The sequence below is a fragment of the Cricetulus griseus genome, chromosome 4, assembly GCF_003668045.3.
Source record: "Cricetulus griseus strain 17A/GY chromosome 4, alternate assembly CriGri-PICRH-1.0, whole genome shotgun sequence".
In the NCBI taxonomy this organism is placed as follows: Eukaryota; Metazoa; Chordata; class Mammalia; order Rodentia; family Cricetidae; genus Cricetulus; species Cricetulus griseus.
The window spans coordinates 230,038,466-230,065,723 of record NC_048597.1 but is presented as its reverse complement, the minus strand read 5'-3'; the positions used below and the strand labels follow the sequence as shown (position 1 = coordinate 230,065,723).

General features: G+C 46.2%; 1 protein-coding gene across 1 annotated transcript; it reads right to left on the bottom strand.

Annotated features, from left to right (window-relative positions):
• Window positions 1–27,210, bottom strand: Exosc7 (exosome component 7). Its single transcript, XM_027415507.2, has 8 exons — window positions 27,094–27,210; window positions 19,396–19,497; window positions 19,040–19,134; window positions 10,335–10,500; window positions 8,339–8,409; window positions 4,409–4,532; window positions 3,129–3,284; window positions 1–253 (listed from the first exon to the last, which is right to left on the bottom strand). The coding sequence occupies exons 1-8, from the start codon at window positions 27,148–27,150 to the stop codon at window positions 149–151; spliced, it is 876 nt and encodes a 291-aa protein (XP_027271308.1). The 5' UTR covers window positions 27,151–27,210; the 3' UTR covers window positions 1–148.
• Between the last annotated feature and the right edge of the window lie 48 nt (window positions 27,211–27,258).

The window sequence follows — 27,258 nt, the reverse complement described above, 5'->3', positions numbered from 1 at the left end:
TAGTGTACCAAGCCAGACCACAAAATAGACTTTATTTTTACATGTACAAATGTTGACTTAAAAATTTTAACAATTAAGAAAAATATATACAAACCAGTCTCAATGGAAAAGTGAAATAACCAGTGTCCACCACAGGAGTGACGACAAATCATCCCAGGAACCCAACCTTCGGCCTCTTGGGCCCCAGGCTTTCTTCCTTGTGCAGAACGCTCTGCAAGGACATGTGTAGCACTTTGCCCACTCGCTTGCTGCTCTGCAGGGTGACAGGGACAGGGCAGAGCAACATTAGTTGAGGATGTGTTACATTTCTTCACTGATGCAAAGATGTGCTTTATTCTTTTTTTTTTTTTTTTTTGGTTTTTCAAGACAGGGTTTCTCTGTGTAGCTTTGGAGCCTATCCTGGCACTCGCTCTGGAGACCAGGCTGGTCTCGAACTCACAGAGATCACCCGCCTCTGCCTCCCGAGTGCTGGGATTAAAGGCGTGTGCCACCTACGCCCGGCAATGCTGCATTCTTTTATGTTGCATTTATTTAACTCTGTAAAGTGGTGTTGCTTTGCCTGCCTAAAACACCTGATTGGTCTAATAGAGAGCTGAAGGGCCAATAGTTAGGCAGGAGAGAGAAATGGGTGGGGCTGGCAGGCAGAGAGAATAAATGAGAGAGAGAAGATTGAGAAAAAAGAAGAGGAGAGAAAACATCAGTAGCCAGGCACCCAGCTACACAGCAAGCCATGGAGTAAGAAGAAAGGTATATAGAAGAGAGAAAGATAAAAGCCCAGAGGCAAAAGGTAGATGGGAAAATTTAAGAAAAGTTGGCTGGAAACAAGCCACACTAAGGTGGGGCATTTATAAATAATAGTAAGACTCCATATATTTATTTGGGACTGGTTGGTAGGCCCCCAAATACCAAAGGAAAACAAACAAACAAACAAAAACAACTACAACAGAGGTCACCTGCTTAGAAGCCCCCACCTGCTTGCCAGCCTGTCAAACGTCCCCCCACACACAATATACAAACACATAGTGTACACTCACACTACACTAGAAAGATGTCCAACTCTAGGAAATAAGTGCTCTGATTATTCATGCAAATGAAGGTGTAGAAAGACGAGGAGAGAGATGGAGAGCAAAGACCACAGTCTGCAGAGATACTCAGAGGTTCTCACTTAACCACTGTGCCCATGTTAGAAAGGAACAGCCACAGCCCTGTGGCTCCTTTGAGACAAGTTTGCAGACCTCACTCCCAAAGTCAGGGAAACCTAGGCTCTAATTTCCCAGCCACCGAAGCCCTGGTCCTAAGCTCATGGCAAATCCAGGCTGACAGCCCTGGCAGCATAGCTACAGCACTCCAAGGAGACCTGCTTATCCCTTATGTGCCTTGAGTTCTTCATCTCAAAAAAAAAACAAAAACGTGAACTGTGGAAGATAACAGATGCTTATCCTTTATATGCCACGAGTTCTTATCTCAAAACGTGAACTGGGGAGGAATACTAAGAATAGTTCCTCCCACAATAAATCTTTGCTATTGTTTAGAACACCCAGATTTCCCATTAAGTTCTCTAGGGAGAGCCCTCTCTAAGGGAAGGTGTGAGCTCCTCTTGTCTAAGGGGGTCTTTTGTGGGTCTCCTACTGCAATCTAACAGCATGTAGAGAAACATGAACCCAGGCTGCTCAAAGAGCAGAGAACAAGAGCTGATGGGCACTGACTACGTATCGGGCGAGGAAACATCAGCTCCCTACCCTGCCCTCCACAGCTTAGGCAGCTGTCCTTCCCACCCTGTGGGAGACACCTGTAGCCTTGAGCTGGAATGCACAGCCTGGGAGATGGGTCTTCACAGCCTACACCTGGGTGTGGAAGCCTGTGCAAGAAAGCTGTGAACTTCAGATGGAGCAGAGTATGGAATGTTTTCCCCACAGGTGGCCTCCTATCAAGAACTGCATCAGCTATGGCAAGTGGGTGCAACTGAAAGCAAGGGCATGCAGGAAATGCCCTGGCATGTCTACACTGTCTCTGCGGGAAAGACAAGGCCCGGAAGGGATATTCTTGGCATTTTTTACATGACCAAAGAGGATAACACATTAACACCAGGTGTATTCCCTGGTTGTACTTGTATTTGCTTAAGCCAACTGTAAACATCATGTTTTGCTTGCTTTTATAACAAAAATGAAAAGTGCTCTGCTTGCACTGCTCTTGAGTTTAGATGCCTGGAGTCCTGCCATGCAGGTCTTTGGAATGTCCTTTGTTCCTCAGAGACTCAGCCTTGCTGGCTAAGGGACCGGGTACACTGCCCATTATGTCCGTTTTCTGTTTGTGGAGGCCACAGGTCAACATCAGGTGTGTCCCCTTACCATTTCTGAGACGGGGTCTCTCACTGAATGTGAAGCTCACCTACTGGTTAGAATAGCTGGCTAATGAGCCCCGAGGATCTACTTGTCTCTGCCTCCCAGTATTAGGATTATAGGCATTTACCACTCTGCTCAGTTATGTGGGTACTGGGGATTTGAACTCAGGTTCTTATCATGTGAAGCAATCACCCTAACCACTGAGCCATCTTTGCATTCATCTGACCCTTTCTAGCGTTCCCCCAAATATTTCCAGGTTGTGAAGAACCTGGGATAGGCCACTCCTTAGTGCTGTTCCCACTGACACTCTTTTTGGATGAAGAATTCAATTCCACAGACTTTGAAGATCCCTCGTGGAAGGCCTCACCCTCCCTGGGGAGCAGAAAGGGTATGGGATAGGGTGTTAGGGGCAGGCAGGGGAAGAAGGGAGGGAGAGGGAACCAGGATTGACATGTAAAACAAGCTTGTTTATTTCTAATTTAAATAAAAAATGGAAGAAAAAAATAATTCAATTCCTCATCCTGTGATAGAGTTAGGTGACTCTTTACATGGTCAAAGTCAGTATTCTCAGACCAAAGTGCAGCCACTGGGGATTAGAGGAGGAGAGACTTGCTGAAGATAAACACCGTCACTGGCAGGGCCTGACCCCAGCCCCAAAGCTCTACCCACTGCTCTCCCAGCCCTAAGCTGGGGTCCTGGATGTGAACGGGGAAGACACATGGATAATGAAGGGGTAGGAGGCAGCATGCTGCCCTAAGCAGGCTTGCCCCAGCACCATGGACTTACCTCCATCATCTCAAAGATGCTCTCAGGATCCAGGCTGCCCTTCCCCACCTTCCTCATGCAGGTCACAACTCCCTTGCTGGTCACTGACACTAGCAAGCTGGCCAAGGAGCAGGCCTCCTCCTGAAGTGTGGCATCCACCACATGCCGGCAGCCAATCTGCAAGATCAGGGCTGTTTAACATACATGTGAACAGTAGACCAGAGATCCCAGATCCCCCTGACACAAGCCTACAAAGGCTGTACATGCATGGCTCGTTCCAGATCTTATTTTAAATTCTGCTTGTTTGGAAAATGCTGGAAGGAATGTTCAACATTGTTAATATGGTCCATTGTGTGAATAATATAATAAAAAGACAAAATGTCAACAAGCAGTTTGGGGGCAGAGAGTCCACCAGGACAGAGACCACCAGGCTTTCCCACAGGGAACACAGGCAGGAAATGCATATGTGAGGCCCCACGGCTTCTTGTTCACTCCAACAGTGAATCCAGAAAGCCCAGCTAAGGGACATACAAAATAATGCCACCCTCCAGAGCTCTGTTTAGTCCCAACGCCCTGTGAACATTTCTTTACAATCTCAGTTCTCAAAAAACTTCCAGTGGTATTAAGTGACTGAAATGTGTGATTTTGGTTTTGTTTTGTTTTGAAACAAGGTCTTTGTTGTGCAGCTATGCTGACGAGGTACTTGATATATAGGCTAGGCTGGTCTCAAGCTTGCAGTAGTCCTACTGTCCCCACCTACTGAGTTCTGGAATTATAGACATGAGCCACTGCACCTGGCTCAGCTTCATTTTTATATAACGAGTCTCTTGTGGAATTAGTCACAATCCCAGCCAACACAAGCCTGAGGCTATGCCAGATGTCAGAGTCAGAAAACCTCTGGGCTCCGTGCAAACTATACTTGGCATGTGTCACCTAGGACTGGCCCCAAGCCCTCAGTTCCTGTATGTGGACATCAGGGTCCATAGAGGAATACTGTTTGAGAACCTACCGGTGTTCAGCTACCTTGGACTCTGGAGTACAGGGAGTTAATGGAAAATGAGCAGTGCAATAGAGTGCAGAGCCTGCAGAGGGACCATGACAGCCAGACTGCTAATGAAGCAGCCTTCCCTTGGGACTCGTCTGTACCTAATGGAACCGAATGATGAGATGTGGGTTAAAGCTACATTTGTAGGGTTTGCACAACTACAGCCTCTCAGCTTATGAAGTAATCTCAAGAGCCTAGGGTTGGAAGAGATCCGCCTCCCCACGGAAGGCAAGAATGCTAAGAGACAAGCTCACACCTTGCACAGGGTGACGATGCAGGGCACATTCTCTACACTCAAGCGGATACAGTCGTAAGGATCGTCAGACAGCTCGATGTCCTTTGCCCCCTCTTCATCCTCCAGAACACGAACCCGTGGTATCCTGGGAACAGAGGCATGATTGAAATTTCCATCTCCTGGAAGGAGGAACCATAACCTTTTTTGAGATCAGGAACCGAAATTCTTTTTTGTTTGTTTGTTTTTGTTTTTGTTTTTTCGAGACAGGGGTTCTCTGTGTAGCTTTGGAGGCTGTCCTGGAACTAGCTCTGTAGACCAGGCTGGCCTCAAACTCACAGAGATCCACCCACCTCTGCCTCCCGAGTGCTGGGATTAAAGGCGTGCGCCACCAACACCCAGCGAAATTCTTTTTTTATAAGCAGGAATTTCGTTAACTCCACCTTGTTTACATCCTCGCTACCTGTCAAAAGTTGAGGCTAGAGCTTCTGTGTCAGGGACTCAGAGTGCTAAGTGTGACATCCTCAGAGTGCTCATTGTGACATCCTCAGAGTGCTCTAAGTGTGACATCCTCAGAGTGCTCTAAGTGTGACATTCTCAGAGTGCTCTAAGTGTGACATCCTCAGAGTGCTAAGCGTGACATCCTCAGAGTGCTCAGTGTGACATCCTCAGAGTGCTCATTGTGACATCCTCAGAGTGCTCATTGTGACATCCTCAGAGTGCTCAGTGTGACATCCTCAGAGTGCTCATTGTGACATCCTCAGAGTGCTCAGTGTGACATCCTCAGAGTGCTCTAAGTGTGACATCCTCAGAGTGCTCTAAGTGTGACATCCTCAGAGTGCTCAGTGTGACATCCTCAGAGTGCTCATTGTGACATCCTCAGAGTGCTCATTGTAACATCCTCAGAGTGCTCATTGTGACATCCTCAGAGTGCTCAGTGTGACATCCTCAGAGTGCTCATTGTGACATCCTCAGAGTGCTCAGTGTGACATCCTCAGAGTGCTCTAAGTGTGACATCCTCAGAGTGCTCTAAGTGTGACATCCTCAGAGTGCTCATTGTGACATCCTCAGAGTGCTCATTGTGACATCCTCAGAGTGCTCATTGTGACATCCTCAGAGTGCTAAGTGTGACATCCTCAGAGTGCTCATTGTGACATCCTCAGAGTGCTTATTGTGACATCCTTAGTGTGCTCAGTGTGACATCCTCAGAGTGCTAAGTGTGACATCCTCAGAGTGCTCATTGTGACATCCTCAGAGTGCTCTAAGTGTGACATCCTCAGAGTGCTCTAAGTGTGACATCCTCAGAGTGCTCTAAGTGTGACATCCTCAGAGTGCTCATTGTGACATCCTCAGAGTGCTCATTGTGACATCCTCAGAGTGCTCATTGTGACATCCTCAGAGTGCTAAGTGTGACATCCTCAGAGTGCTCATTGTGACATCCTCAGAGTGCTCTAAGTGTGACATCCTCAGAGTGCTCTAAGTGTGACATCCTCAGAGTGCTCTAAGTGTGACATCCTCAGAGTGCTCATTGTGACATCCTCAGAGTGCTCATTGTGACATCCTCAGAGTGCTCATTGTGACATCCTCAGAGTGCTCAGTGTGACATCCTCAGAGTGCTCAGTGTGACATCCTCAGAGTGCTCATTGTGACATCTTCAGAGTGCTTATTGTGACATCCTTAGTGTGCTCAGTGTGACATCCTCAGAGTGCTAAGTGTGACATCCTCAGAGTGCTCAGTGTGACATCCTCAGAGTACTAAGTGTGACATCCTCCTTGAAGTGGGCAGTAAGCAGTGTGAAACAGGACTGATATGCCAAAATAGACGTCTGTATATTTACACACACACACACACACACACACACACACACACACACACACACACGGGGGGGGGGGGAGTAAGAGGAAGGTGGCTGAGAGAGAGAGAGAGAGAGAGAGAGAGAGAGAGAGAGAGAGAGAGAGAGAGAGAGAAAGAGAGAGAACTTTTAATTTCTTAATTCTTTGGGCCCAACATAGGCAGAGGATTGGGGAAGACAGAGTGGCATCAACTCTTCTGGAGGACTTCAATGTACAAAGTTCTTTCTATCTTCTATCCAAGGGCATCATGGGGTCACTGTTCCTTGCTGCCTGAGAGTGAGACTGATAGCTGTTCGTGATCTGGGTAGCTAGGTTTCACAAGCTGACATCCATTTTCTCAGGACTCCCTCACAGCAAAACAGCTTCCCCAACTCCCTGGCACCCATGCGAACCAGCTAGCCAAGAAGACTCATCTCAGAGGCTAAGCCACTTCTGATGACAACCTTCTTTCCCATTTCCACAAAGCCTGGCTGCTGGTGGTGGTGTGCTCTAGCATGCAAACTCTCATCCTGGTGGAGTGTCTGGACCACCTCTCATAAGGTCTAACACACACACACACACACACACACACACACACACACACACACACACAGCTGGTGGTGGTATACTCTAGCATGCAAACTCTCTTCCTGGTGGAGTGTCTGGACCACCTCTCATAAGGTCTAACACACACACACACACACACACACACACACACACACACACACACACACACACACACACAGATCTGGTGGTGGTGTGCTCTAGCATGCAAACTCTCTTCCTGGTGGAGTGTCTGGACCTCTCAGAGGGTCTAACAGAGTCCAGTGGCACAGGGCACAATCGAGTAGAGGGCACTACAGCTCCTAGTCTCACGAATAATTTATCTTGCAAAAAAAAGTTTAACTTAGTTTTTATTTGTTCTGTAGTCAACATAACAGAAAGGGTCTAAAATCTCTGTGTGTTACACTGACCATAATATGAGCACTGAAAACTAAAGATAGTGACCATTAGAAATGTTCCCAGACATACCAAACACAACAGTCAAAATCAAAGCAGAAGAGCTATCTAACAGGATGTGAAAGTTTCATTTTGTGAGTAGTTTTCCTTGTTCACAAGCCTCTAAAAATGCTGCTGTGTGTATTATAATGTCTGATGTTATGAGACTCAGGTTGTTCAACTTTCACCATAAAATATGAGGGTTGTTCCAGAATAAACATATTTGCTCACTTATTCAAAGTTTTCTTTTGTGCATGTGCACGTGCATGTTTACACATGTGTAGAGGTCAGAGGACCTCAGGTTCAGGTATCCTGCTTCATCTCTGCCTTATTTTTCTGACAGGGTCTCTCATTGGAACCTTAAGCTACTTGACTCAGCTAGACAGGCTAGCCAAGAGTCCCAGCACAGGATTAGAAGCCCGTGCCCTGACTCCTCCTACCCCCAAAGCCTGGCTTTTTAAAGTGAGTTCTGGGAACTGAACCAAGGTTCTCAAGCTCTTTACCAACTCAGCTGCCATAACAACCAATCACAAGTCTTTAGCCAGGGTACCTCAGGAAATGAACACACACACACCCACACAGTTACTCAACTGCTAGACTCTCTTCACAGATACAGTCAAAGAAATGTCAACACAAATCTTAGCTCCCTGTGGGTTCACAGCCTATCTATGAAAGGAAACCACAGTGGGGGAACCACTGTTCTTAGCCAAAACCAGGTTGCTTCCCTCCTAGAACATTTATACACACAACCAAGGAATGTGTGAGCACCTACTGTGTGCTAGGTACTACTATGGGTAGAAATGGGGCACGAGAAACTGAAAGGCAATTTTCAGAGTCCATCCAGTAATAGATAGACAATCTGAAGCTAGGGTGTACTTTTTTTGCATCTCTGGTTTCCTAATACTGTTTACACTGCACACGTTTACCAATGAAAACAATTAAAAACACACACACACAAAAATGTACGTATGTATCTTACTTAGTTTACAAAAATCTCTTACCTGGAGCTTAACATTAGATATCATCCCTTTCAACACTAAAACCATGTTAGTATAGTTTCCTCGTCAGTGTTCCACGGTAAGTTCCACACAGGCCCATAGGACTGGTCTTTAGCGAGGCTCACCTTGTGTTGAAGAGAGCAGCCTTCACAGCAATGGAAATAGCATCAAACAAATTCCCACCACATTCCAGCAGCTAAGAGACAAGCACAGAGAGGAAAGAAAAAGTCAGCACTACTTATCACTAAGCATTAACCCAGCTAAGAATCGGATTCCTAAGCCACACTGATACATATTTAAAAAATAAAGACATGAAACCAGGTGTGGTGGTTCTCATCTATAATCCTAGGACCCAGGAGGCAGAGGCAGGTGAATCTCTGTGAGTTTGAGGCCAGCATGGTTTACATAGTGAGTTCCAGGACAGCCAGGACTACATAGTGAGACTCTGTCTCAAAAAAAAAAAAAAAAAAAAAAAAACAACAACAACAACAAAACCCAAACAAATAAATTAGTTAAAATAAAGATAAGAAGGTAGGCTGCCCTCCTTGGCTAGCCAAACCATAAGGAGAGTGACATGCTCCCTAACTACAGTGCTGCTATTTCATAGCTGCAGTTACATTGGCACACATGCAAGGTCTCTGCTGCCCAGTTCAAGTGACAAGGTTCTCACAAGCAGAAGGGTCAGAACCTAAGCTGCCCCAGAAGGCTCCCAACTGTGCTGCAAGCCTTACTTTAGCCCTTGCTGTCAGATGGCTGACAAAGACTATTGAATGTACGGAGTCAGGGACACTGCCAGGATGTGATTAACAAGACACATACCCAGTGCTCAGATTGTACCACTACACACTGGACATGAATTATAAAAGCCCAGGTCTACCACTGGTAGAATCTCGCAGGTGAGGTCGGAGCATAGCTCATGTGGAGGCAGCAAATCTACCCTCCCAAGAAGCCTCTGTCCGAGGTTCTGGAAAAAAAAAAGCCGACAACCAGACTCCTCAAGGAGATGGAGAAGTCATGAATCTCTCCTGGTTTTGATGGACATGACATTTTATGTACTTTTGCATTCCCCATCCTTCCTGAGAAAGACCCTTAATAACATCTAACTGTACAGAAATGCCTATTGCTGGCCACATTCTTAAGACCAAAATGAAGATATGATTCTGGAATTAAAAATTGGATCCTTTTCTCAGGTTTTTGAGCCAAACACTCAGCACACACTCCCAAGGGTCAGCTCCTGCATTTAAGCCCTGTGTGAGTTCTAAGAGGCTACACTGAAGGTGAACCCACAGTTCTTCCTGACAACACAACACAGCAGCCTCCAATCCCCAAGAAGCCTTGTTATCACTATTTCCTGACATTCTCATTCATGTTTATTTATATGGAATCTAAAAATACTGAGCAGCAGTGATTTCAGGAGATTATCTATGTCCTAATCAGAAACAAGGAACAAGGTACCCAATCCTATTACATGTGCCAACCTCACTTGGAAAAACCTCCTTTCTAGCTGAGGCCTAGAGCCTGGCTCACTCCTCTGAGAGGCCAAGTGCAGGCCCTACCTCACACTGGTTGAGTTCTTTTTTCCCTTCCCTTTTCTTTTTCCTTTTCCTTTTTTGGTTTTTCAAAACAGGGTTTCTTTTTGAAACAGTCCTAGCTGTCCTGAAAGTCACTCTGTAGGCCTCGAACTCACTCACCAGTGCTGAGATTAAAGACACTGGTCGCCACCGCCCAGTGAGTTCTTCTGTACACTATCAGAGAGGACAGTCTAGCCCCTGTTCTTCAGTCTCTAGTGTCTACTCACAGAAGGTTTGGAAGGCTAACCTGAAAATGCATCCAGAGAGCCTATCATACCACACAAAGTACCAACTTGCTAAACTCTTAACTGTCTGGTACCATCCAGTGCCCTTGTTTTTAATTCCCTTATAACTCCTAAGGGTAATTTCAGGCACAACTCTGCTATGCCTACAATTTTGTTATAGAATGGTGTTACATCTTAACTATTAATGTTTTGTATTTATCTTGTAAATGAAAGATTATTACAGGAGGCCATCTCTTTTCAAATAATCTAACGGTAGAGACTGAAGAGGAAAGAAGCCAACAAGTGTTCGATGCAAGGTGACTCACCAGCACATCCACACAGAGAACCCAGCAGTGCTCCCGAGGACTGATGCAGAGGGAGCTCAAGTCTACGCTGCTCTTGTTGTTAAATATCCGATACAGGGTGTTAGCGATCTCTGTGCCAAGGTCATCACCTCCTCGCCCTTCAAATTCTGGGGTGGCATTGGCTGAACTATATAAGACAGCAACAGAAAAGCTGTGTAAATCTCTACAAATACAAGGAACTTGTTCTCCGTGGAATGTTGGAGAGCCAGCACAAAGAATGTCACCAAGGGCCAAAAGGCAGAGGGCTGTCCTAGCCTGTGAAAGGCACAAGGGAAAAAAAGTGAAGTCACTGAAAGGAGGAAAGGGTAGTATTAGCTACCTCAGGGGCAAATAGGTATATATGCAGTGACCCAGCCTGGTACTGTGCCCTGCACCTGTCGGTGAGTGTGACAGGTCTTCAAACAGAGTCCTTCTTCAGTCAAGGAGGAAGAGATTGGTGGTAACGTGAACCTCAGCTGGTATAATGAACTCTTATCTTCAGAGTAAGATAACACTCATCTCTGGCTGGCCTGTAAAGCTAGGAAGCCTCACAACTGTGACACATGCTTTAGAGAGGTCTCTCACTCTCCATACCAGCCCTGGCTTTCGGTGCAGTGTCAGACCCTTGTGGAACGACTTAGAAGATATCTATGATAGTAGGACACACCAGAAACTGAGGAGGAAAATGAATGAAAGCATTGAGAATACTGTTGGCCTGTTTTGTATTTGATGCCATTTGGTATTTATTTTTCAGGAGAGAAAAAAAATTCCTTTTGGACTCTTGATACTTATCCCCTATTACCTCAACAAAGAGTTAACAAGAGTTCACGTGTGCCACTCTGACGTGACTAAAGGCGTTACAGGACTTTTTGAGAGTTTTGCACCCACACAAACCAGCCAATTAAGTCTGTGAGGTCAGTAAACATTACTCACCTGGCAGGAGGAAAGGTAAGGAGCCAGCTGCTTCAGCTCAGACTTGACAGAGTCATCCACAGACTGACAAGCCGGCAGGGATCAGTCTGTGCCAGCATGGGAAGCTGGAAACTGGGGAAGCTGGAAGGGGGTGTTGGTGGGGTGGGAATATATCTCTTATTCCTGGAGGGTCAAGAAGCTGCACACCCCAGGAAAGTAGCTATCAAAGCAGCAAGAGGAGAGAGGGGCTCTGGGAAAGCAAAGTCAGCGTGGTGGCCCACAGCAGGGCCCACACCATCTATTTAACAGTGAAAGGCATCTTACTTGGTGACACAGTCTAAGAGCGAATCACAGAACAGCATTTGTTGTATAACTTCCATTCTCTGATTACCTGCTCATCCCTTATACTATCAGCAAGCAGAACCCACATTTAAAAACACGAGAAGTGTGGTGATTTCCAAAACTCCTTGCCAGCCTCAGCTACAGCACAAAGCAGCTCTGCTGAGGAGAAACAGCCAAGGTCAAGGACTGCACCTTCACACAGTCAGCAGCACACAGCCTGTTTCTGACTTGAACACCAGGCAGCCTCAGGACACATCACACAGGTCTCTATGTGCACAAACCAATCAGAGATGCTTGTCCTCACCTTTTACGTGCACTGAACACAGCAGGCACAACTTCAGCTTCCTAGTCCCAGGGTAAATAAAGCATTAATCTACAGCCCTGGAAGCTGTTCACAGCTTCTCCAGTTCAACTGTCTATACCCATCTGCCCACAAAGCCAGGACCCATTGTTTTAGGACTAAGCTAATTTAAAGCAAATTTTTACCCACTTAAAACAGCTATTTATTTTCAAACACATCATTCTTTTAGCATAGCTCACAATCAGTCAGAAAGGAAGATTAGAGGCTTCTGCAACCATGGCCTAGGACTATCTGCACGGCCCCTAGATGTAGGGTGACACGGTGGAGGCCAGAGAGATGGGAGGTAAGTGTTCAGCACTGGGCAGCATAGAAAAGCTAGAAAGGGGCTGGAGAGATGACTCAATGGTTAACACTGGCTGCTCTTCCAGAAGACCTGGGTTTAGCTACGCATGGTGGCTCACAGCTTAATCCCAGCACTCAGGAGGCAGAGGTAAGCAAATCTCTGAATTCGAGACTAAACTGGTCTACAAAGTGAGAACTTCAGGACAGACAAGACTACACAGAGAAACTCTGTCTCAGAAAACAAATGAACAAACAATAGTAAACAAAACAAAACAGAGGGTTCTTTTCCTAGCACACACGGCTACTTACAACCACCTATAACTCTAGTCTCAGAGGATCTGACAACCTCTTCTAGCTTCCATGGAACAGCCATACCCATAAAATAAAAATAAAGGGTTAGGGTACCTATATTCTGGCAAAGTAACAGGCAGAGCAGAGCGATGAAGGTTCTGTCCATCATTGGGGCTCCTAACACAGGAGGGACCCTTTGCAACAGCTGAGCAGAGAGGAAAGAGCCACAGAAACCATCTCCAAGGAATAAAAACCAAACACCTCACAGGTACTAGCCAGGTAATGGCATTCACCCACATAAAGGGCCAAACAACAGTGAACAACACATTCAACAAGGGAGACACTGGCATTTCCCAGGTCTGACTAAAGGCATTTTAATTTCTTTGGTAGTGGAATGTGGTGGTACAAATCTTTAATACTGGCGCTCAAGAAGGCAGAGGTAGGTGACTCTGAATTTACAGTCAGCCTGGTGGACACAGTGGGTTCCAGACCAACCAGGGCTACATAGTAAGTAAGACCTTGCCTTTTCTTTTTTTCTGTCTTTTTGAGACAGGGTTTTCTCTGTGTAGCCCTGGCTGTCCTTGAACTCAGAGGTCTGCCTGCTTCTGCCTCCCATGTGTGGGATCAAAGGTGTGTACCACTATTGCCTGGCAAGACCTTGTCTTAAAAAAAATCCTCTGGAAAAATAAAGCACACACTACATAAAAGAAACTAAACCTTACAGGTGGTCTCAATTTTACAAGTGTTCACTATGTGTTATACACCACTCCAGTACTTCAGATGTACCTGGCCATTTTATTCTCACAGAAATTCTAGGCATTACCAACAATCTTATCTTTATTTTACTGTGGTACTGGGAAATAAAACTGGGGCTTCACAAATGCCAGGAAAGCTCTTTACCATTGAGCTGCACCCTTAACCCTTGACACAATCTAGATAATGAGAAGAGTCAGACAGGTTGCATAACTTGCTGGAGGTCACATGAGCAGTGCCTAAAGAGCTAAGGGCCTAACTCAGGCAGGCACTTTAGACCTTCATGTGTCAAGTAGTTAGTTAAGCTTGCAGTATGATCTCAGATTAGCTTTGTCTTGGGCTTGTATTTTGCCTCTGATATTGAATGGGTGTTCTAGTCATGGGACCTATTATTAGACCACAGATGTGGTCAAAGAAAGCAGGTCTAATGAAAACCTCTGGGGAAGGGGGAGACAGACAGAGAGGGAGAGAGAGAGAGAGAGATAGAGAGAGAGAGAGAGAGAGAGAGAGAGAGAGAGAGAGAGAGAGAGAGAGAGAGAATGCAAAGGTTGGTGGTATTTCCAGGCCCCTGCTTACATGCACCATAACGGGAGGTCATGAAACCAAATGCTATTAATTACCAAACCAACTCAGACCCACCAGAAAGCATGCTCCAGTCTCTCTGCACCCTCCTGATTTATCCCCTCTCTACATTGCTTCTGCTGCCTGGTACATCTCTTGCTTAACTGGATAAAGCTATGTCTACTTGTAGTGGGACTCCAGACTTTGAGCCCACTGTTGCTCCCCTTGTAACTAAAAATATAGCTGAAAAATCTATGCAGACTGGGGATAGGACAGGTCACTGTAGAAAATGGCTGACCTTGGCGGACTCCTGTGTGTTCAGACACTTGTTCCTGAGACTGCAGTACCTTCCACACATATGGGACGGCAAGAACAGAAGCACATTCTCAACCTTACTTTGTAATCTCTGATGTCTCTGCCAATTATGTCGTCAGCCTTAGAGACCGAGTACAACCAACCTGCAATGGCATTCTAAGCCACCTCTCTGCTTTGTCACCACCCCCAGCCCATCAGCCAAGAATGGTGTTCTCCTGACAGGCAAAGAACAGTTCTACCCACCAGGTTTCAAAGGCTGGCTCTGTGATAGGGAAAAATACACATGATCATACTCAAAATCAGTTAAGATCCCAAAGGGAACTAACAGATACTTGGTGTACTGAAACCCAGGAGTGACAAACATTCTCCTGGATTCCCCAAGTAAAACCCAAGCCTTTCCGAGTTCCAAAAGCTCTGATACAAAGTCAGAAACTTAACAGTTATTCCATGAGCTGCCACCTAGTGGCAGCTAGAGTGACTGGCATGCAGCCTATTGAATTCTTTCTTCCTGGCTGTAGATGGAAAACAACTTAAGTTTAAAAGTTCTCATTTAAAGCGGACTTCTCTCAGTTACTACAAACAAGGCAAAGACCCATGAGAAAGTTGGAGGTCTATCTTGCTTCCCTATTAGTGTAAGTGCAGCCTGGCATTGCTGGAGTTGGGTTGGGTCAGAGTAGTGGCAGACTGAGACATATCAAGGTGTGAGATGTTTCACCTTTCCAAGAAACAGGCCAAATTGAGGCAGTGAGGAGCATTGTCTACCCGGGTCCATACTAACATCCTGAGGAGACAAACCTGAAGAGAATGAGTTACCAGAAAAGCAGTTAGTTTTGAGTGACCAGTACAACTAAGAACTTAAATAATAAAAAACTGGAAGTTGCTGATAAGGAATTAAATCACACTGGGCTCAAGAGTGACAGGAGGGGGCTCCATGCCAGCACCAATTACAATGCTTTCCTCCCCACTGGGGAACAACTGTTACAGCCTGCAGATGGGAGCTCTTGGGCGTGTGGCTTGCATACTGCTGGGCTTATATCCCACAGGCACCCGAGGGCCACTTCTGTTTTGTAGGCAGCAAGAAAGGGATTGGCCTTCTCAAGTCTCACGTGAGGTTCAAGAACAGATGGCAGCCTACAGGGCCTGGCAGTCATCTTCTACATCAAAGATTTTGAGACTCTTAGGGACAAGGAAGGGACTGACTTGTGTTATGGACCCTTCTCTGCTTCTGTCTCCTCTGGGGATTTTGAGTGACCAGGGAAGGAACCTAGCGCCTCCCATGGGCTAGGCAAGAGTTCCACTACTTACTGACCTATACACCTCAGCTCCTCACTGTGGACTCTAGGCAGGCACTCTACCACTGAGCCACAGCCCCAGCCCTCTTTTTTATTTTATTTATAGTAAAGCAGAGTTGGAAGTTTTATTAAAGATATTTCAATATAGGCTTAATCATGGGGACTAAGACCGAAAGACTAAGAAGAAAAGCAGGGTACACCTAAGAGCACAGGTTGGCTCTGCCTCCAGGGCCAACTCCGCCTTGTAAAGAAGCTAGGATTCACTGCCTTGAGACTATTCATCCTGACAGGCTTCAGACCTCCCTGGAAACAGGAGCTCCTAGTGAGGTCCTCTGAGGCTGAGAAAAGAGGAAAACACATCAGCGTGTAGCATTTTCAGCTAGGCCAGTGAGTGAGGCTGCTTCACACTAAATCCTAAGAGGAAGCAGCTGGAAGAATCTCCACACACAGCTTACAGTGACTCTGGTTCTCTGAATTCTGGCCAGAGGAATTCCACTCTGTGGCAAGCCATGGCAGCTTTGTACACTGTACTTCCCCTGCTAGACAGTGTTTCCTGAGCCCAGCAGAAACTCTGATAAGGGCAGGATGGTCCACACACAAGTATGACTGTGCTAGAGCTGGGTTTCATTCTGAACCTAGGCTGTGTGAACCCATGGTCACCTCAACACTAGGCACCTCTCTGGACCAGGCTTGTATCAGTTTTGCCATAGACTTAGATAAAGATAAAACAGGACCCTGGCAAGAACAGGGCTAGTGACTTGGGGAGAAAATGCAGCCGGTCATACTCATCTTCTAGTCCCTAAGCAAGCCCCATTAACTAACTTTACTGACTAGGATGAACATGAACAAGCCGCCCTCTGGGCTGCTGCTGTGAAGCCCAGGTGTGAGGAGGAACAGAGCCCAGTGAAATCCTTCCTTCCCTGCACCCCAGCACCTGAATGCAGCACCCCTTATAATGTAGCCAGCACATCTTTGATCTGCCCAGGATGAGAAAGGCAGAAAACAGAGAGGAACAGGAAAGCAGTCATAGCTCCTCAGTCTGTAAATAATGGGATTTGCAGATGAGGCCAGAAAGACACTCTGCTTCCTTCAGCAGCAAAGGAGGGGACAGCACTACTCTACACCCAACCTGCAGGATGAGTTGGTTCCAAGATAAGCCAGCTGGAGACTGTTGGAGATGGGGGGTGGTGGAGGAAGAGCTGGAAAGAAAACTGGCAGAACGAGGAGTGAGCATTATTCCTCTCAAGCTAAACTTCTTTCTTAAGATGGCCTCTGCTTTAGGAGCAGAAAGAGCTCACAAGCCTCCGATGTGGAGGAGGTCTTGGGGGGCTACAGGATACACACACACCTAGACCTAGCACACGCTGGAAGGGGATTTTAAGAATGTTCCCTATTCTGGAGATGGGAGGAACTGTGCGAATGTAATAGCTAGCTTTACTCAGAGCATCAGAAAATTTGTATCCTGATGGTTAAGTAAGGTCACCCGAGTAAAGTCTTCATGAGTTCAAGCTGTATACAATCACAAGGACAAGCTGCATGTGGCAAAAATATGTTTCTCCACAGGGTCATATAAACAAATAACCACCAGTTATAATGAATAATCTGAAGAAAACGCACCCCTCTCTGCTACAACGGGGAGGCATGAATGCACATTCCTACAACAATTCTGTGGTTTTGAAGAAACTGAGCTCACAAGACTCTGTTTTCTTGGAGTTTTCTCACAAGCACTCTTACAAGAATTCTTACAGGACTCCATTCTTGGACTGTGTTCTGACAACGGGCCTGTTGCTGTCAACAAAGACAGAAATTGAGATGAGGCCACACAATAAAAAGTCTCAATCTGGCCGGGCATCGGTGGTGCACGCCTTTAATCCCAGCACTCAGGAGACAAAGGCAGGCGGATCTCTGTGAGTTTGAGGCCAGCCTGGTCTCAGGAGCGAGTGCCAGAATAGGCTCCAAAGCTACACAAAGAAACCCTGTCTCGGGGAAGAAAAAAAAAGTCTCAATCCAGAGTTGGCTCTGTGGTTAACAGCACTTGCTGCTGTCTCGGAGGACACAAGTTCAATACCCAGAACTTACAACTGCCTGTAACTTCAGCTCCAGGGCATCTAATGTTCTCTTCTGGTCTCCAATGACACCAGGCACGCATGTGGTGCTCAGATATACACATGTGGGCAAAATACCCATACACATAAAACAAAAAGTGGGAAACTCCCAATTCTAGAAGAGGAAAAGCAATAAGGTTTCTGAATCCCATGAGAGTCAGTGGCTGTCTAGAAGCTGCTCTGATGGGAGACATCCTTCTGTGTATGTTTATCTTCTTGGTTGTTGAATAATGCACTGCTTGGCCAAAAAGGCAGAAAGATAGGTGGGACTTGTAGTGGAGGAGGATTCTGGGAAATGTAGTAAAGTCTTGTGATCCAGGCAGGAAGTGACATAGCAGGCGGACTCAGAAGATAAGCACGGTCAAGCACAAAGTCGGTCTCTTGCTCTTCCTCCTCCTCTCTGTGGAGCTGCCATGTGATCCCAGCAAGAGAAGACGCCTGCCGCTGGCGTCCGATAAGATAAGTCTTTATAAAATGTATAGATTAAAAAATCCTAGTCGGGGCTGGAGAGATGGCTCAGAGGTTAAGAGCACCGGCTGCTCTTCCAGAGGTCCCGAGTTCAATTCTCAGCACCCACATGGTGGCTCACAACCATCTGTTATGAGATCTGGTGCCCTCTTCTGGTGTGCAGATATACACACCAGAACATGGAAGCATGTTGTATACATAATAAATAAATAAAATCTTAAAAAAAAAAAAGAAATCCTAGTCATTGGCCAGCAGCACTGTACCTAATATAAGTCTCTGTGTGTTACTGTGGCCACCCACGTGGCAGGCGGAAGTTGGGCGGCTTGGCGGAAAGACTTATCGTTACACTGCTCTGCTTTCACTATTCCTTATCACTACGTGCTAGCCACCACCCTTTTACATGAAGAGATTCAGGCACACACTGAGGTCACACAGTCTGGCCCAGGGCTGGATACATATACCACAGAGCCCTGGTTTTTCCCAGCACGCTTGCTGCCTGCATTATGACCACTTTCCCAGCTTGCCAGGCTGTTTGGCTGATCCTAGACCCCACTTTCGAAGCAAAACATGTGTTCTCTGCAGAGCAAAGTCTGGAAGAGAAACGGTATTGTAGCCCAAATGATCCATACCCTCCTTGCTTGGCGTTTCTCAAAGCACCTTACCATTTACAATTTCACTGAACTCTCACAACGACCATATGCTGGGCCTCCAAGCTGATGGCCTTTTTCAGACAGAGAAAGAAAAGCTTAGCAGGAGCCAGGTGATTAAAAGAAGGCCAGGTACTCCCACTGCCTGGCTCTTTACCAGTGAGTAAATACAGCTCCCAGACTAATGAATGGCTAAACAAACATGACACACACTCTGAATCTTCATGTTTCAGTCTTTTTACATCGGGAGGCAGAGACTACAGAGATTAGAGCCAGTGCCTCCCACATGCGGGAGGCAGAGACTACAGAGATTAGAGCCAGTGCCTTTTCCTTTAAAAACAACCTGCCCGGTACTCACCAGTCAACAAAGAACTCCAGGTAGCCTTCACTTGGTTTCTCCAGCTTCGGGGTCCCCATTTCTGCTTTCACTCCCACTAAGATGTCCGTGTGACCCTGAAGACAGACACACACGAGTCCTTGATCAGGAACGACCACACCCCTCCTCCAGACAGGTGCAGTGCTGTGGCTTGGGGTATGGTATTCTCAGATGAGGGGTGCTTTGGATCTGGAGAGGTGCATTCTCCCAGTATGGCTCAGGGACTGGGGTCTCCCCAGGATCAACGTGGACCCTCCCAAAGCCAGCAGGGTCTGTGACGGACCTTTAAGGCTCACCTACCTCTCCACCTGGATTTGGACCGTGACCTCAGAACTCACCAGCTTGACTCTGGCGGACCCACTGGTGTTGGACACTACATCGGTCTCTACCTCAATGCACCGGTAGTCCTCACAGCCACGGCCATCTACCCGGAGGTCTTCCTAATGGAACAACAGGTTTCAGTCTGGGCGTGATCCAGACTCACAGTGACTCCCTTTCTTTCCTAGAGAAACACAGTCAATTGCCATTTCTCTCAGTGGGTCATACCAAATTCTGCCTGCCGTATTTGGATGTACAGAATACATGCACAAAAACAAGCAAAAATGGAAAGAAAAAAAAAAAAAAAGACACCCACTCTCCAGATCTACAAGGCTATGCTTTGCTAAAGCTACAGACACAACTGTCTCGACTAGAACCCTGTTCACCCCAAATTCAGTTTACAAGACCTGTTATGTACAACCTGAATACTTGACCTTCTGAAATAGGGTCAACAAACTAATGCAGGTGAGCTTGTTTCTGTGAGTGGGTGGCAACATGGCCACGCCCATTCTCTTAGGCACTCTGGACGCTTTTCTAACATTTGCTGAGGGGAACCTACAAACTCCCACTTGGTCCTTTATAGCAGCAGCTCGTTAACCCCTGCTGCCTAAGACGGCTTCCAGAATGCTATATGCTGTCCCTTCTGCCCATCTATTTATGTTTCCCATTGTTTACTAACAACTGTACAATGCATAGATATCCATTTCAAGTTGCACTCTAATGTTTGTTGCTCAAAGCATGTTGGTACCTTTAGGTTGTCTCTTTCAAACCTCCCATATTTGTTTGTTGTTTTTTTTAATAAATCTTTTTGTATTAATTTATTTTTATTTTATATGCATTGGTGTTTTGCCATGGGTATCCGAATTGGAGTTACAGACAGTTGTGAGCTGCCATATGGGTGCTGGGAATTAAACCTACATCCTCTAGAAGAGAGGTCTAGCCCCAAACCTTCCGTATTTGTGACAACACAAAATGTTCTGGTCATTGATTAGTTTTCCCTGCCCTTTCCCCAAGGAGCCCTGGTTCCTCTTAGTGGCATACAGTACTCAAAAACCAAGATCTGGGTATTAAGTTCGCTGTTTCTAAACCTTCATAGCAAACAGAACTGGAATACACACACACACACACCTTCATTTAGTTCTCTACCTATCAAGAAGCCAGGTGTTCAAATCAACAGCTTATTTCCCATCTAATGTCCACAGTTTATTCCAGAATTTATTTTTCTTATTTGTAACTGTTTTCTCTTAGTCTGACTATCAAACTCTAGAGAAGGAGGTAGGGAGAAACCTGGCTGTCATTATCTAAGCACCCATTTCCATAAATTCTCTCAGTATATACATTGTTTCAACGCTGCTAACCATTCTCTACACAGAAATAAACTTTCCAATGGAGTACAGTTAGATACAATGTTCTCAGTTCTCTTTTGCCCTTCTCTCTGGGTGGTCAGTTTTCATTTGTAAACCAAACTCATTTGCCACTGTTATTATTTCAGTTTGGGTTCGCTGAATCCTAGTTACTCTTGATTACTTATTTCCTTTTCCATGTGTATGGACTGTCTATGACTCTACCGGTCAAATAAGCTCAAAGTCCTCTCCCCTGTGTCTGCCCCATCTTCCTTCCCATGCCCCTCTTCTCACCTCTTTCCCATCCACCCCTGGTCAATGACAGGTCTCTTACTGAGATCTGCTTTATCTTGTATTTTGTCTGTTCAAATGATCAGACAAATATTTTTAACCTTTTCTTTTTAAAATTAGGCATTACTACAAAAAGCACACTTATGTAAGCCTGGAATTTGGGCCCCTCTATTGAAACTACTTTTTGGATAATAATCCCCTTTTCATAGACAAAGGGTGGCATATCATTTTCCATGTTACTTAAAAAAAAAAGATTTACTGTTACTCTTTATGTATGTGTTTTGCCTGTATTGTAAGTATTTGTGCCTCATGCAAGTCTGGTGCCCATGGATGTCAGAAGGCAGCACTGGATGCCGGGAAGTGGAGTTATATATGGTTATAGGCAGCTGTGTGAGTGCTAGGGCCTTAACCTGAGTTCTCTGCACGAGTAGCAAGCCCTCTTAACCCGAGTCATCTTTCTAGTCCTTGACACATTCTCTTTACATTTGTCTTTCTTCAAACTCTTACTGCACATGATAAAATGACCCAGCCATCTCACTGAGATCTTCCCATTTTTCATAAATACCCTTGAAAGCATTTTTAATATGTATTTTTAAAAATTAGATTCATTCATTTTATGAGTCTTTGGCCTGCATTTATGTCTGTCTGTGCACCGTGTGTGTGTGTGCTTGGTGCCAGAGGAGGTCAGAAGAGGGCATCAGATCCCCTGCAACTGGAGTAATGGATAGTTGTGAACCACCACGTGAGTACTGGGAATAGAACTCTACAAGAGAAACAGGTGATCTTAATCACTCCAGACATCTCTCTAGCCCATTTTTTTGTTTGTTTTTTGAGACAGAGTTTCTCTGTGTAACAGTAGTACTAGTTGTCCTGGAAATCAATCTTCAGACCACGCTGGCCTCAAACTCAGAGATGCCTGCCTCTGCTTCCCCAGTGTTGGGATTAAAAGCGTGCACCACCACCATCTGGCTTTTTTTTTTTTTTTTTTAAGAAAAATAAAAGACAAACTAGACATAGAGCAAAGGATTACCAGCCTACAATCCACACTGCCAGAAAAGCTAGGAAACAAGGAGAACCCTAAGAGAGACACGCATGACCCACCAGAGAAGGGGAAAAGGGACAAGATCTCCTGAGCTAATTGGGAGCATGGGGAGATGGGGGAGGGAGTTAGGAGAAAGAGAAGGGGAGAAGAGGAGGGGAGAGGAGGACATGAGGGAGCAGGAAGGTTGAGTCAGGGGAAGAATAGAGGAGAGCAACAAAAGAGATACCATAATAGAGGGAGCCATTATAGAAATCTATTAAGAGAAATCTGGCACTAGGGAAATGTCTGGAGATCTACAAGGATGACACCAACAATGTAAGCAACAGAGGAGAGGCTACCTTAAATGCCCTTCCCCAATAATGAGATTGATGACTACCTTATATGCCACCCTACAGCCTTCATCCAGCAGCTGATGGAAGCAGAAGCAAACACCCACAACTAATCACTGAGCTCAACTCCTGGAATCCAGTTGCAGAGAGGGAGGAGTGATGAGTGAAGGGGTCAAGACCAGGCTGGAGAAACCCACAGAAACAGCTGACCTAAACAAGGGGAGCTCATGGACCCCAGACTGATAGCTAGGAAACCAGCATAGGACTGACCCAGAACCCCTGATTGTGGGTGTCAATTAGGAGGCCTGGGCAATCTATGGGGCCTTTGGCAGTGGGTCAGTATTTATCCCTAGTATATGAATGGACTTTGGGAGTCCACTCCACATGGAGGGACACATGGGGGAGGGCCTAGGCCCTGCTCCAAATGATAGGACAGACTTTGAAGATTCCCTCATGGAAGGCCTCACCCTCCCTGGGGAGCAGAAAGGGGATAGGGAAGGGGGTTGATGGGGAACAGGGAAGGAGGGGAAGGAGAGGGAACTGGGATTGACATGTAAAACAAGCTTGTTTCTAATTTAAATTAAAAAAAAGAAAGAAAAATAGTAAAAAGTGACTGGAGAGATAGCCCACTGATTAAGAACACATACTGCTTTTCTAGACCTGAACAGGGTTCAAGATTACCTGTAGCTCTAGCTCCAAGGGATGCAACACTTCTGTTGGCACCTGCACTCACTTGTGCAAATAACCACACATATAACTGAAAGTAAGAGTGAACTTCATCAAGCTCTCAAATAGGTGACGACCAAAAACTTACCTTTATTTTGAGAAGTTAAACAAATAGAACAACAACAACAACAACAAAAAACAAACAAACAAACAAAAAAAACCAAAAAAATTGCTGCATGCTCCCATCAAACGAAACTAGCTAACACTGGCCATCCATAATATTTGCTTCAGCTTGTTAAGCCTCTCAGCAACTTCTGAGAGGGAATAAACACCTAAATCAATGTGGCCTCCATGTGCAGCCACCCTCCCCAAACTCACTCTTTCACTGGAAGAAATCCTCTTGCACCAGGAGACGTGTATTTGAAAAGTAGCAGAATTTAATGTCCAGGAAAATGAACCCTTGGGAGGGAACTCAATAAGCCACTCTTAACTGGCACCTCTCCTAACTTAATGTCTTAAGTCCCCCCAAGTCAGTGAATAGCATTTGAACTCAAAGCCAGAGTTCTTACTCACTACTCTACATACCCTGTGGCTTCTCAAGAGTCTCACCACACTACAGTCAGTACAGACAACCTTCCAAAGGTGAGATGACTAGTTCTAAGAGGTGGCCTTGATTAACATGGGGCTGATTCTGAATGCCGTAGGCCACACAATCCATCACAGGGTTTCAAGTGCTGCTTTTTAAAGTGCCATCCCTGTGATTCGTTTTCTCTTCATGGGTATCGGAAAATGGTCACCTGACCATCCCTTCCCAGCCTATAAGCCCCAGCCTTCTAGGACAGGGCAAGCAGACAAGTAAAACCTACACATTTTCCTTTCATGGATGATATATATTCCAGTCCCTCAAAGGGAAAGCAAACAGAAAACACTCAAGAGAATTAAGAGAAAACAGCTAGTCTATGCATCCCCAAAATGGGAGTAATTAAAAAAAAAAAAAAACTAGGCTGGGCGGTGGTGGTGCACACCTTTAGTCCCAGCACTTGGGAAGCAGAGACAGGTGGATCTCTTCTAGTTCAAGGCCAGCCTGGCCTACAGAGAGTTCCAGGACAGGCTCTAAAGCTACAGAGAAACTGTCTCAAAAAAAACAAAACAAAACTCTAGTTTTCCTTATAAAATGTTGAGGAAAGTGTATGAACCTGCCTGGCTTGGCTCAACACCTGAAGTCATACCATGGTTTTTATTTATCTGCATTCTGAGGAGCAAGGGGATCAATATATCTATTGAATACTTAAGACAGCCACCCAAGACTGAAGGCTCCAGTTTGAAATTAACAGGGAAGGGAACAGTTTTCTGGGCATCATGACAGCATGGACCCTGCCCTTCTCAGCAGAGATTGAAGCCCCTTGGAATGTGGGCTTCTGGATGCTGGGCTAGCTCCTGGTGACCTGCATAGCTATTACCCATGTCGTTATAACAATTCTGCTACTTGGATGTGGTTCAAGGCAATTGGTGTTACTACGTCAACATACTCAGGAAGATTCCAGACTAGAAGTAGCTCTCGAAAGTGACCCCTCCATCTACCTTGCTTTGACATGCCCAGTACCTCAGCATTTCTTAGAGGAGAACAGAGACGTAAGTGTCCTCTTACTAGACAGGACCAGACCCGAGAAATGGCAAGTAAAACTAGATGGCAATTGTCATTTCTCTTTCCAATGCTCCTGAGCAGTTTTGCATCCCATTCAACAGATGTGGCTCAATAAGGTCACAGATGGGGCACAGGCTTTCTGTGCCATGGGTTTGTAAATGGAAAGGGCAAAGGGCTAAACAGGAAATGTGCTGGGGACTAGTTTCAGTTCTGAATGGTCAGACTGAGCAACTGATGGCTGACTTCTCAATTTTATCAATGAAGACCAGATAAAAAATTAAGCTAAAAGGCAAAGCCATAGAAAAGGAGCAGAGATACAGAAAAGATCAGCTGAGCCATGTCTTCCTCTCACAGCCAAGAACAAAGAAATGAAATAGCTTAGACAGAGCCCCAAGAGGGAAGCCTCTTTGAAAGCCTAATCAATAGCCATGACCTAGTTTGGCTATGAGGTTACAATTAAAACACTCAGTAGATAGACCAGAGAAAGCCCACTGGGCTTATAAGGCCCTGGAGCGGCCTGCCACCTGAGTTATTACCATCCTCTAATAGGGCCAGAGGTAGATATGTAACCTAAGGCATGCCACACAGAGGGTGACCAGCTCTTTTTGTAACGAACCACTAGCAGCCCAGACCAATTCTCTCAGTGGAATTGGGTCTTTGATCTAATTAAGATTTGGTAGGCTAGCCCAACATGGTGGCACACACACCTTTACTCCCAGAACCTAGGAGGCGGAGGCACAGGCAGAGGCAGGTAAATCTCTGAGTTCCAGGACACCCAAGGGTATATAGTGATACCCTGTTTCAAAAAAAGCAAAGAGTTGTTAGGCCATGATGTGATAGAGGGGATGAAGAAGCCATGCAAAATTATAGGTACAGGGTTTTTTTTTTGGGGGGGGAGATTTCACCAAGATGGAAGGGAAGCTAGACAAGTGGGTACTGAGAAAGGATACAGTCTGACAAAGAAAAGCAGACAAATCACTAGAGATAGTCACTGATCATTATGGTTATTTGAGAGAAGGTACTCTGAAGCTGAATGGAAGCTTTCCAATTCATACAACGAACCCACTTTTTCTTCAGGTCATTTAATATTTCCTCAATCTGAGGAATTTAAATCTCAACAGTTTTTAATGCAGTCACCATGAAGACCAGTGATGTGGAATGAATGGTTTAGGGCAAAGCCACATTTCTGACAAAAAAATAAATAACTGAAAGGGAAGCAACATTCTCCCCACCCCCAGGGCTGACCACTTTATTTTAAGATTCCCTCCAACACCATTCGGCATATACCTCTCTATTCTTAACTTTGAACTGAAAACTAAAGAGTTGTGGGTTTGGATCCTGTTGACTAAATATTGGCATTTCTACTCTATAAGGAGCACAGAAGATAACAGTATGTCATGATTTAAAAAAGACCATGGCCTTCAGTTGCCTTATAGAGTTTAAAAGGTAACAGGTTGCCTTAATCTGATGGCTACATTACAAAACCAACCACAGGGAGAAGGTTTGCAGGATAACAGGTTGTTGCCAGATTAACACTCTTCACCTCTCTCTCTTTAATGTCCGTAAGTAGGATGGACTACACATCATGGTATTCATTATAGCTACCCAGGAATCTAAGCTAAAACGGGAAAATCAACAACTATACCACTGTCTACCAGTCTTTGGAAAAAAAAAGAAAACCTTCCCAGCCAGGTGGTGATGGGGCATGCCTTCTGCCAAGGCAGAAGGACTGATATGAGTTCCACACCAGCATGGAATACAAAGACCCCGCCCCCACGCCCCAAAACAGAAGAAACGAAGGGCTGAGAATAGGGCTGTGGTAGAGCGCCTGCCAAGCATGCACAAGAACACGAGGTTCGATTCTCAGCACCGCCAAAAGAGAACCAAATCACTCCCCCACTCTTCTCTGTGTGAGTGTGGTTTTTCTTCAGCCTGGGTCTTCATAGCTCAGGCTGGTCTTAAACTCCGAGTCTCCTGTCTCCATTTCCCAAGTACTGGGATTACAGGAGCCAGCCCCCAAGGCCTTGTGCGTGCTAGGCAAGCCCTCTGCTACTGAGGGGCACTCCCTCCTGTCCCCGCTTTTAGGGGGTGGCAGGGATGCGGGCTGCTGTTAGCTCCGCCTCGGATGCACGGCCTCTGTCTCTCTCGGTGCAATGTCTGCAGGCGTCCATCCACGGGCCCGGTTCCGGTTCCAGGATCTCGGGCGCAGGCCCCGGGCGCGCGGAGTCCTCACGGACCTCCGTTCACTCGGCGGCAGCCCCGGGAGACTCCCGTCGCTCCCTGATGGGCTAGGACTCTCCCTCCCGCAGGCCGCACGAGGCCTCGGGGCGTGGTCTCGGCCGCGCAGCCGCCCGCACCGCTTCCCTGAGCGCTAAAGCCTGCACCAGCCGCCGCCGCGCTACCTGCACTCCATGAACGATGTAGACCTTCTCAGCCTCGCTCAGCGCAACCGACGCCATGCTGCCCGCTCGCCGTCAGCGCGGCGGGCGCGTCATCAGCCTGCGCCCTCCCCGCCGTGCCTGCGCGTCATCAGCCGCGCGGCGGCCGCTCCCGCAGCCGCGGCTGCC